At 37.5% G+C, this 12664-nt stretch overlaps 1 protein-coding gene across 1 annotated transcript; it reads left to right on the top strand.

The window, feature by feature from the left end:
• The first annotated feature begins 5564 nt into the window (after positions 1 to 5564).
• On the top strand, positions 5565 to 10634 carry LOC128861973 (trypsin-2). Its single transcript, XM_054100348.1, has 4 exons — positions 5565 to 5595; positions 9664 to 10005; positions 10069 to 10367; positions 10444 to 10634. Exons 1-4 carry the CDS (start codon positions 5565 to 5567, stop codon positions 10603 to 10605), a joined length of 834 nt encoding a protein of 277 aa, XP_053956323.1. The 3' UTR covers positions 10606 to 10634.
• The last annotated feature ends 2030 nt before the right edge of the window (positions 10635 to 12664 follow it).

Here is a 12664-nt window from a genome sequence, read left to right as displayed (position 1 = left end):
TCTGTGGGGTCTGTTAGAAAAAAGAATTCGACAGTATATATTAACAAGTAAGGTGGCTTTGCAAAGTGTTATGCGAGCAGAATGGGCGAATACCAATTGGCGAATGAGGAATCAGAGGAATTAGTAAACCCAATGTTAAATAGACTGAATGAAATACTAAAACATCGTGGCTATCCTTCTTCTTCTTAATTGGCGCAATAACCGCTTATGCGATTTTGGCCGAGTTTAACAAAGCGCGCCAGTCGTTTCTTTCTCGTGCTAACTGGCGCCAATTGGACACACCAAGTGAAGCCAAGTCCTTCTCCACCTGATCTTTTCAATGCGGAGGAGGCCTTCCTCTTCCTCTGCTACCACCAGCTGCACCATACCGCATCGAATACTTTCAAAGCCGGAGCGTTTGTACCCATTCGGACGACATGACCCAGCTGCGTAGCCGCTGGCTCATACAGCTCATCGTTCCATCGTCTGCGATATTTGCCGTTGCCAACGTGCAAAGGTCCAAAACTCTTACGCAGAATCTTTCTCTCACTCCAAGCGTCGCTTCATCGGATGTAGTCATCGTCCAAACTTCTGCGCCATACGTTAGGACGGGCATGGTGAGAGCCTTGTAGAGTGTTAGTTTTGTTCGTCTAGAGAGGACTTTACTGCTCAGTTGCCTTCTACATTGGATTTCTAGGCTGACATTGTTATCGGTGTTAATGCTGGTTCCTAAATAAACGAAGTCTTTTACAACCTCGAAATTATAACTGTCTACAGTGACGTGGGTGCCGATACGCAAGTGCGCCGACTGTTTGTTTGAAAACAGGACGTACCTCGTTTTGTCCTCGTTCACCACTAGACCCATTCACTTTGCCTCCTTATCCAGTTTGGAGAAGGCAGAACTCACAGCGCGGTTGTTAAGGCCGATGATGCCGATGTCATCGGCATACGCCAACAATTGTACGTTCTTATAAAATATTGTACCTGAGCGATTAAGTTCTGCGGCTCTCTCGATGTTCTCCAACATCAGGTTAAAGAAGTCACACGACAGCGAGTCACCCTGTCTGAAACCTCGTTTGGTATCAAACGGCTCGGAGAGGTCCTTCCCAATTCTGACGGCGCTGCTGGTGTTGAGCAACGACATCTTTTCAAGTGGCGGGCCACAAACCCAGCACACAACCAGCCATCCTTGAATGTTTCGCTGTCTCACGTTAGCTCACTACCGAACGGGTGTTCGGAAGCTACCCAGAGGATACGTGGGCTAATCGCGGACGTTCAGAGCTGCTTGAACCATATGCAGAAGAATCGTCCTGGCCACTCCCAAGTAAATGGCGATCAGTAACTTTCCCCACTTGCGGTGGACTTCTACACATAGAACCATCCTGCCTATACAACAAAATACTAATTTTCGTTTTTATATATTATTTATAAAGCTTTTTCCATATTTTTGTAAACACAGGATGCTCGGTCGCTATTTACATGTTGCTGCAATTACTTACCATTATATAAAAAATGAAGTGAAGAGTCTCGTTATTATTTTTTTTTTTTTGCTTTTATAACTGAAGATAGTAATGAAGAAATAAATAAATAAAATATGTTTGAGCTATAAATTTATATTGTGTTTTTAACCAATAAATAAGAATACTAATTTATAAATAAAACAAAAATATATAATTTAAAAATATTTGTAAGGTGAACGCAGTCTTTATGGGCTATGTGCGCCTGTAGATAGGTGACACGCCCTTCGATCTTTTATAAACGAAGCAAGGTACAAAGTGTAATCACGTGCACGTGTGCATACAAACATATGTAGATGTATTCCAAATATACGAATTCTCTTGAACCTTTCAAAAACCTTAACAGACAAAAACAATATCCACAGTCAATTTCACTTTTAAGTTTTTGGTGCGCCATAAAATTTAAACTTTATCTCAAAGTTATACAAAATAATTATGTTACACTGTTGGGGAATGTAAAAATCGAATTTTTGGTTTTCAGTTTAAAAGAAAAAACGATTGACACCGGAATTTAAAAAAATATGGATAAAGATAATTAACCAAATTAAAAAAAAATGGTTTTCAGAAACAACGATTAAAACCGGAAAATTTATGAAGTTGATGCAACTTGTCCGCAAATTTTACAACCGTTCATGGGCTTAGATCAAAATATTTTGGTCTTCATTCAACTAGTTGAAAATTCTTCAGCCAACTTGTCTTGAGACGTTGCAGTCTATGCAAATTTTTAGCAGTTAATTCAACCCATTGAATACGAAAATTTTACAGCCCTGGCGAAGGGTGGAATAAATGCGACATTATTGCGTGAAAAGAAAACACTATTAGTTGCTCCATTTTGTTTACTACTTGTTCCAGAGGTTTGACGTTTCATTGGAATTTCCTAACAACTTTCCAGGGGTAAATTCACAATTTCTTACGATTCAACACTCTTAATTAGGTCGCGTATAATAAGGGGCGTTCAAAGCAAACACGTTATATGGCCCAAAAAGTATAATCCATCGGTTTCGCGTCTGGTGAATTTGAGAGCCACTTAGACGTTCTTGGTTCACTCGTGCTTTGTGAGACAGTGCCGAGTCCTGTTGAAACGTCCATGATCTGCCACCGAAATATTTGTCTGCCCACGGCTTCAAAGCAACCTCCAGAATACTTTTCCGATAATACTTCGCATTTACCTTGAGGCCAGCCTCGATGAAAACGATTGAAGAGCGCCCATTTGCGGTTACAGCGGCCCAAACCATTACCTGTGGCGAGTGCTGCCTCCTGATGGCCAATCGATGACTCAAATTCTCGTATGAACGGCGGATGCTACGGTCAGATATTTTCAGTTCTTTCGCCATTTGATTGGCACTTCGTCGGGGACTTCGCTCAAGTCGCTTCTTCACTATTTGAATCATTTCACGTGACGTTGCAGTCTTTTAATGACCCCCTCCATAACGTTTCGCGATGTTACCAGTATCATTGTAACGAGTAATGGTGCGATAAACAAAAACTTTATTTACTCTAAGGTGCTCGAGCTTACGAACAATCGTTGGTTGTCACTTTCCAGCCAAATATAATGCAATCACACTGTTACGTTTGAAATCCATTACTGGTTTTCTTTTTTCGCGTTTACTCTCGGCAAAATTCTTCCGCGCGCTTGTACACAGTACTCTGAACTGTCACTTGGTCAAATGACAGACAGCTGATGCACGGGCATGCAGGGGTGATCTGAAGTTGGTTACACTTCGAGTGTCGGACCCTGTATTCGAATCTGGTCGGCATTTTGACAAGCTTTTATTTAACTAAAAATCGTGTTTTCCCTGTGAACCACTCCCCCTACTCGCTTGATGAGACACTGTGCGACTTTCCAATACACTTCTTTTTAACAATATGTTTAATAAAATGAATCGCTTTTGCAAAACAAAAGCTTTGCTGTAGTCATCAAATAAAATATTCGAAATTGCAATGAAAGGAATTATTGGAATTGAATTATCACTTTTCAAAATTTTGCGTTTGGTAAGAGAACTTTGATTTGTTATTAATCGACATAATGCTTATGTGTGAAAAAACAACAAGACGAACACCACAAATAGGAGGATGAGTTCAGCCATATACCCAGTAAATGGTATAAACGCCAATTATACTTAATATGCATATATTTTTTTTAAGACATATGTAAGTTGATTTTTCCGAACCTCGACTGTCACATCGGTACCAAACTAGTACTAAAACTGTCAATCCTAAAGAAGACTGAAAATCTAAATATATTTGGTTCTCAGGATTTAAGTACAGCTTATCCCAAGTTATGTTATCAAATGTCTATAATTAAGCTGTAATCTTTTGCACCCAATCTATAACTATAGGGTCCGCCATATAACTTTACGGAATTAAAAATGCTATAAAAAAGAAACTACTCAATATTTTTCCAAACTGTTTTTTTTATTTTGAAGTACAATCCTTCCGGTTAATGATGGAACACAACTTCATTCATATGGCTGCCTCGGCTAGCCATGCACCATCCCATACGATCGGTCCAATTTTTTAACACATTTTCGATTGTATGCGGCTGTATTTCAGCTATGACATCGCGTATGTTGGTCTTCAGTGCATCAATTGTTGCTGGTTTGTTAGCATAACACTGGTCTTTGACGGCACCCCAAAGATAATAATCCAACGTTGGTCAAGCAACCCAGTTTCTCTTACTTTTTTCGCAAAGTAACGCACATACGCTTCATTCGGTGCTTTTCTTCTTCATTACTATGATTTTCAAATTAATGTCGCAATATTTCCCAGCGTTCTTTGAGCGTATACACAACCATTTTCGTTCAGCGGAAGAATAAAACTAATTTTCTGTCAAATCAGATGACAGCTAAGTGTTACCATTCTTCAAATAATACCTAGTTCAAATCCGTAACGATAGATGGCGGACCCTGTAGAAGTGAATGTAAAATTAATCGATTTCGATTTAGTTGAATCCAGTTATTATCCAGTTAATACTATACGGATCTAGTTAATACTAGAAATTGTGTGCATGTATGCATGGTTCTTAGAAAAAATGATGTCAGTATAATACGATTATTAGGTAATTTCCCCCAGCTTTTGTCAGATAGACCACTAGCACAATCCTTTTATTCAGAGAAACCAAAATACATATAAAAAAATATTTAAAACCCGCTTTACGTATCGATAAAAGCAGTAAAAACCGAAAACTATTAACAAAAATAACAATGTGTTAAGGACAGTGTCAGCAGAAGGTTTTCGGTTTTAAATCTGATTTTTTTGTCTGATGAAATTAGAAATCAAATAATTTATTGGGTTATTCTCTATTATTCCAAATGGCATAGTTTAAGATGATTACAAAACTTTCAGATTAATGGATATGTCAGAAGAACTCGAAACATATTATGAGAAAAACCCATTGCTGTGATAAGCAGTTACAAAAATGCCAATTACACATTCATACATACATATAATTGGCGCTTACACCCTTTATGGGTGTTTTGCCGAGCTCCTCCTCCCATTTGTGGCGTGCGTCTTGATTTTGTTCCACAAATTGAGGGACCTACAGTTTTAAGCCGACTCCGAACGACAGATATTTTTTTCATGAGGAGCTTTTTCATGGCAGAAAAACATTCCGAGGTTTGTCATTGCCTGCCTTTGCAGCCACCTAAGGAAGTAGTCAAGTATGCAGAATCCAATAATCTGTGGTTAATAGTGAGCTGTGATGCAAATTTACAGAACATTGTATGGGGAAGCAGCAAATGCAAACCCAAAGGTCTCAAGTTACTAGACTTTCTCCTGTCATCTAATTTGGTCATTCAAAACACTGGTAACAAACCAACTTTTGTGACCAAAAGGTGACAAGAGGTGATTGATTTAACACTAAGCAATAGGTCAGTTGGAAATCAAATCAACCAATGACGAGTTTTGGAAGAGGACTCTCTTTCTGATCATCATCTTATCAAATTCCGACTGGGAATTGATACAATATCAACACCTTCCGGTAGGAATCCTAGAAATGTGGACTGGGACAGGTATGGTGAGCTTGTAACAGAGCGATTATCAAACCTGAAAAAACTCAAATCAATAGAAATGATTAAAGATGTTACTGATAAATTAGAAGGTACTTTAATCAATTGCTTTGAGGAACTGTGCCTACTCAGGCAAAGTAGACAGGGGAAAGCGGTTCCTTGGTGGAATCCTGAACTGTCGAAGCTTTGTGTACGGTCCTGAATAATCTAATCTTAATAAGGCCTTAAAAACCTAAACAGAAGAAGACTGGACCAATCATCGACTTACACAGAGAGAATATAAGAAAAAAGTACGGAAAGCTAAACTTGAATCCTAAAGAAATTTCAGCAGTAACGTCGAAGAAATGAGGGAAACAACGAGACTTTGTAAGGTCCTTCATCTAGACCGCTCAGTAAGGCTGGATTCGATTCGAAACCCTGATGGTTCATACACCATTTCCAAATCGGAAACGTTTAATGTTCTACTCGAAACCCATTTTCCGGCGACGGTGCAACCTCTAGGTACGAGTATAGCTGGTATATTGCTAGTCGGATAGTGACAAAATAATCGATAAGCTCTTCTTTATCTTCCTTTGAAAGCTTTAGGTCTCCTGGACCTGACGGAATATATCCTAGAAAAAGTTTTAGACCAATCAGTTTGACATCTTTCGTGTTGAAAAGTCTAGAACGAGTGGTGGAGAAACACATTCGAGTGGAGGTATAGCCGAGAAGTCCACTTAGTAGAAATCAACACGCTTACCAAAGTGGAAAAAATGTGAATCAGCTTTACACGATCTTGTTAGCAGGATTGAAGCCGGGCTGGAAGATGACGAGTACACAATGGGCGAGTTCACTTTTGGCTCAGTATGTTCCTCTGTCGAACGACATGGAGTTAATAAACCATTGTAAAGTGGATATATTCCATGCTCTCTGAGAGGCTGTTAACCGCTGGTGAGAATAGTGACGAACTAGTCAGCGTCAGGGCCAAGCAATAATGTCCCCAAGGGAGTGTTCTTTCTCCGCTGCTGTGGTGCTTGGCCGCAGACTCTCCACTAGCGGAGATGCAAGAACTCGGCTTTCATGTCCAAGCATATGCGAACAATGTCTGTGCGCTAACATCTGATAAATCCCTAAGAAGGCTTTGCACGAAAATGCAGAGGATTCTTTACAAAATCGATGACTGGTGCATGAGACAAGGTCTTTTCATCAATCCGAAGAAAACCACCATAGTCTTGTTTACGAGAAAACGGAAATTGGATGGGCTCAGTCTTCCAACACTGAAAGGTGTAAAACTTGGTCTTTCCGTTGAAGTTAAATATCTAGAAGTAATCTTGGATAAGAAGCTGACTTGGGAGACACACGTTACACTGAAGGTGAATCGCGCATTAAGGATTTTTCAGCAATGCCACAGAGCCTTTGGTAAGACTTGGGGTCTGAAACCTGTTGTGGTCCTATGGATATACATAGCACTTATCAGACTAATCATGATATGCTGGATTTGCTCCCCTTGGGTATTAAGATACAACAGGAAGCAATAAAAGCAATGTGTAGACTCCATAAATATGGACACAGAGAAAGTTGCTATCAGAGCAGTATCCATCGGCGAAATTGCCGATGAATTGACCAACCGTGGATCAGCGGTTCCCCTACAAGGACCAGAGCCAATAATCGGATTCCGTCACGCACCAACCCATTCCGCTACAGCGGCCGCCGTAACAATCTTGTTGTTAAATACTAATGTGTATTTTATTTATATATTGAAGTAAAAATTAGTCAAAAAAACCCCGAATTGTCTTCCAGACTAATACAGATGTTTTAACAAACAACAAAATAATAATCTTAATGCGTACATTTGCGACATTTTCTGTAACACCAAAAAGGTAACAGAATCGACGAAACCCAAATTGCAGCTGTTACAGTATCGGCACCATAAACACCATTCACATTTTCAGCGGCCTGACTTACATTTTCGCATTTATCAAAGAAAAACTGTAAAATTTACTGAATTTTCTCTTTGTGATGAAGATTTTATAAATATTATATCAATATCAAGAAAAACGAAAAGGTTAAATAAAATAATTAGGTGCAAATTCTGAAACGAGCCCACTGCTATTCAATCACGGCGAGAGAAATAATAGATGCCGCATTTTATTCGATTATATCTGATTTAAGGAATTTTAAGGAATCTGATTGTTCATTATATAAAGAACAGTTTGAACAGTTCTTTAAAGGTACCGGGATCGACTGTATGTATAATATTGATTTTGCTGTTCATAATTTAAGTAATCAGCGAATACATTTTTGGCATAGCCTTATAATTTAAAATAACTTATTAAGTATTTTGACACTGACAACTGCTTCTTACGAAGATCTTGACTACCAGTCAGTATCATATATACCAGGGAAGCAAATCATTCCCAATTAGCCTGAACAACTTTGAGATATATTACCTTAGTATTACTTTTTGGTCGGATGTCCTGAAAGTTCGATGTTATGCAGAAATCTAGAATCCAAAAACTATCAAAGCCCTTAAGACGACTATTACATGAGACAGTCGTGAGTAAGAGCCAAAAGCTGTCTTTAACGGCATGAATCCTATGCAAATCGTTCTAAAACTTTTTCCACACCTACTCATAAATTCATCTTAATTTCAGTTCGTATTCTAAACCAGCAAAATGTATTTTCCGTTGGCATGTATGTCGCTAAAGAAATTTTTTTTTTGTATATAGGGTATCTAAATGGGGACGTATCAATTTTGTATTTAAATAGGAGTATAATGAAATTCATGATCGAGCAACGTTCATAATGTCCCTATTTATTCACGTCTATTCAATCACCTAAAAAAATTCTATTGAAGAAATATATTCGTATGACAAAGCCCGAATTAGAAACACAAAATTAATTATATTAATTTCATGATGTAAATGATTGGATATAAGGTTTTTTTTTGTTTAATTTACTTTGTAGCCAAGATTTGAAAATACAATTGACGGCGAACTTAGTCCAACAAATAGGTAGAATTGTAAGAACTAGTAAATATTGCAGTTAATATCAGATGAGAAACAAAACATACATACGTGATTTCTATATATTAATTTTATACAGACAGTTTCAGATTTAAAAATTTCAATTAGATTTTGATTTGATGATTTTTCGAAGACAGTAGTTTTGGCAAATGATTTGATTTAACTGATTGATGAAACTAAGTTTTTCTGAATGTCTGTGTTGTACATATATAGAAAAGTATTATTATTATTATTATTTATAGGAGATATATACAATATAACCCTAACTGCATTAGCGATTACAAAATGAATTATTTCTAACTGTACAATTTAAATATAGTCTGATATATTAATACATTTCATATAATTGTATATTTTAATCACATTGTCAAAAGTAATATTATTTAATAGAGTGGATGGTACCATAGTTCCGAATGCAGTAGTCCGTTTGGTGGTTAATGTTGGACAGAGGTCTAGTATAGAAAAGTAATTTAAAATTTTTCGCAGGTTGGCGGTTTTAAGAGTTGGTTGTTTTTATTCAATTTGAAGATACTGGTCACGGAAGAGTATTTAAAATTTTATTTAACAATGCAACTATTTTTACCATCGGCCGCCGTAGCCAAATGAGTTCATGCATGACTGGCATTTTGAAGTGCGCAGGTTCGAATCTTGGTGCATGAAGCACTAAATGATAGAAAACATTTTTTCTAATACTCATAGCAGTCGCCCCTCAGCAGGCAATAACAAAACTCCTCCATAAAAGGTGCCTCCATTGGTAGAACAATAACTAGGCACACACCACAAAGACAAGGAACACCCAAAAAGGGTGTATATCTATTTATATATTATACATATCTATTTTTTATTATATTATTTTATATATTCTGGAGATTTTTGCGTACGAGGAATCTGAATCTGCAATCTACATATTCTTACCAAAATCGACCGCTCGCTGTGGTGCATAAACATGAATAACTTATTAGCGATAGTATACTTATACATCTGCATACAAATATTTATATTTATATACTTAAATATATGTACACATATGTATATACATATTATATATCTGGACTTATGCATACACCCTATAATTTTCGGGGCTTAAGGAAATATTTAAATTAATTAACGAGTAATTAAATTAATTTATTTCTTGAAAATTTCCATTTTAAAAAGTTTCTTCAGTGCCTTGTAACCATCGCAGTCCGAAAATTGTTGGAGGTTCTGAAGCCGGGAAAAGTGAATTACCATTTATGGTAAGTCTAACAAGACGCGGAGGACACTTTTGCGGTGCTAGTATATTAAATGAACAATGGCTTGTGACGGCGGGGCATTGCGTTTGCAATGGATTGAACAAGATATTTCAAACATCACAAATCCAAGGAGTTATTGGTCTTCATAGTATTTCGCAATATATTAACGGTAACTCAGCGGAAAAATCTACTCCCATTCGAATTAACTTTAAAAACATAGTACCACATCCAAAATATGAATGTACGAACGTAAAAAATGATATTGGTATGGTAAAAATATGTTTTTGAAATTTTTGTCATAGAATCATTAATATTCTAACTACTTTAGCCCTACTACAATTGGATGCACCTTTGGTATTTACGGAAAGAGTAAAGCCAATTTGCGTAACTGTTGAAAATCCTCTTATGGAGTATGAAAATCAGTTAGCAACGGTATCCGGTTGGGGATGGACAAATGAGAATCAAGAAGAAGGTCACAAAGCGGATGTTTTAAAAAAGGTAGCAGTCAAAATCTGGAACAACAATAGTTGCGAGAAGTCTTATAAATTAAATGGAAAACCTAACAGTTTGATATCAGACACACAGTTATGTGCGGGATATAAAAATGGAGGAGCGGATTCGTGTTGGGCAAGTATTTGATACCTACTAATGCGTTTATTTTTTCTATGGTAAAATAAAACTAAAACATAAAAATTAACTTTAGGCTGATTCTGGAGGTCCACTGATTATGAAAAACCAAATATTAGTAGGCATTGTCTCTACGGGAATTGGTTGTGCCAGACCAGGACTTCCAGGAATATACACACGCGTCAGCAAGTATGTCAACTGGATTGAATCTGTTTTACGTAAAAACCCTAATATATAAGCAATTCTGTGATATAAATTAGCATATAAGTGCAGTAGTATATTTAACAATTAGATTACGGGAAAATATACGTAATTTCTGTATTAAGGATCTGTACCTGAAAAATTTACATAGGAATTAGTAAAACAATTTGTAAAATTATAGACAAAAGGAAATTGTTATATAACGCAAATGTAACCTTTTTTCTTTTATAGTCTCAATAGAAAATATTGTGAATTGCAGTGGTTTCGTGGGTTATGAAAGCTCGCGTTCCTGGCAATGTTATTACAGACCAAAGCAGAGCAAAATAGGCAAAACTGTTAAAATAAGATGATTAAGAAGTCCATACGTCCGTTGTTTTCTGAATTGCTTTTTTTTTTTAATATAGTTGAATGCAAACAGAAAGAAATAAGTTAGCTGTGTACCACAAGAGCTAATAAAGCAAATCTGCCTTTCCCCCGGTCCAAAGTTTTTAAGGAGGCTCAATATAATAAGCTTCGTTAAGTATAATTTTAAAAGGTAATCATGAGCATGATTTCAACAACTTTTGCCACGGTTTTGCTTATGGCTTCTGTACTTTAATTAATACTACTGTCCTCTTTATTGGCGATTTTTTTTTTAACGTAAAACTTAATGCAAGGCGCATGGAACAGGTAGTAGAAGTAGAATGTCAAAATTTATAAATAAATATTTAAATTTTTGAAACCTAATGGCATACGGGTGCCCGGAATCTCTAGTGAAAGAAAGTATGTCGTTGATTTTCCTGCAAGGGAGCAACGGAAAGATCCAAGAACTATCTTGGGAAACTCAGTAAGAGTTTTCTTCTCCAACGGTTTCAAGACTGAAAATTTGCCCATCGAGTGCGGCCTTCAATCGGAAGTCTTTACAATAGTAAAAATAGCAGACTGGATAATAGGCCACAGGTGGCGAGGAATTAAAATCGTGGTTTTCAGTGACAGCCACGTTGCTTCAAAAGTTATATAGTAATGTAAGTTGAGGCTTAACCCTGTTGCAATCATGGGCTTCTTACGTTAATTACGTCAAAGTCAAACCCTGGGTACTTCACCCTATCAGACAGCACCAATGGGGCGTGCCCCGTTAAACTTTGGGTATTTTATATCTCCTCGTGAATAAAACAACATTTATCTTGGGAAAATTTATCAACAAGCCGCAACCTGTTGCCCATTTGATAACATACAGAGTACCCCAAAAATTGGCTTTCGCCAAGGCAATCACCTTTTACCTGTCGGCGGAGTGAGGTGCCGCCCCAATGTTGCTGATTGCCTTGAAAGGACATTGTTTAAAGGCCCCTCAATGTCAAGGAAAGCGCCCACTGTGAAGTATTTTTGAGGAATATACATCTCAATATCTTTAACAATAGTGTACAAGGCAGATGTTGGGCACATGGATCAATCGGCCTTTTAATGATCTTCAGAATGAACAATGAAGAACTGATTAACCTGAAATCTTTAGAGGATACATGTGAGCTCGAATGTGGATGTAACCCTCACGCCCCTCCACGATCTGGGTATGTAACCCCTATCTATACATCTCATAAAGATAAAGACCAGCCAACGACAAACGGCTTATCCAGCAAAAAGCTACGCGTGCAAGAAAGACTTGCTTCACTTTCCCAGTTGTAATTGATCGAATGCGACTTAGTCGGATAATGGGCGTCCTTGCCGCTTATAACCCCGGATTCGTCCCTCAGGTATCCTATGTCAGTGGAATTTCACGAAGGAACGCATCGGAACCTTTCGATCTCATGGCAATCTTCCACGCTTTTACAGAAACTTCTACAAGACTTTCGCTTAGCTTTCTTAATTTCAGACCTGTAGACTTCTAGTCCTACTTTCTACACTTTCCATCCTAAGGGAAACTGAATGCTTCTTACTCTATTAAAAACCCGTTTAAACTGCCCCAAATTCAGAGAGTCCAGTTGTCCACCAAGGTAACTTCTCTTTATTAGGGGCGGTCTTAATGAACAAGAGCTCTTGAGAGCCATGTTACACGCAGAGGAATATATCTTCACCATTTCATTGATTGATCCTTCCTAAAGATCCAAATTTTCTCGTGTCTC

This window comes from Anastrepha ludens, chromosome 4, assembly GCF_028408465.1.
Source record: "Anastrepha ludens isolate Willacy chromosome 4, idAnaLude1.1, whole genome shotgun sequence".
Taxonomy (NCBI): domain Eukaryota; kingdom Metazoa; phylum Arthropoda; class Insecta; order Diptera; family Tephritidae; genus Anastrepha; species Anastrepha ludens.
The sequence above is the reverse complement of the archived record's forward strand: the minus strand, read 5'-3'. Positions and strand labels throughout refer to the sequence as shown.

Excerpts from the sequence above, each read along its gene's own strand:
- LOC128861973 (XM_054100348.1), top strand. The coding sequence starts at position 5,565 with ATGATTAAAGATGTTACTGATAAATTAGAAG. Across the intron at positions 10,006-10,068 it reads GAACGTAAAAAATGATATTG|CCCTACTACAATTGGATGCA; the intron begins GTATGGTAAAAA and ends TAACTACTTTAG. Across the intron at positions 10,368-10,443 it reads GAGGAGCGGATTCGTGTTGG|GCTGATTCTGGAGGTCCACT; the intron begins GCAAGTATTTGA and ends AATTAACTTTAG.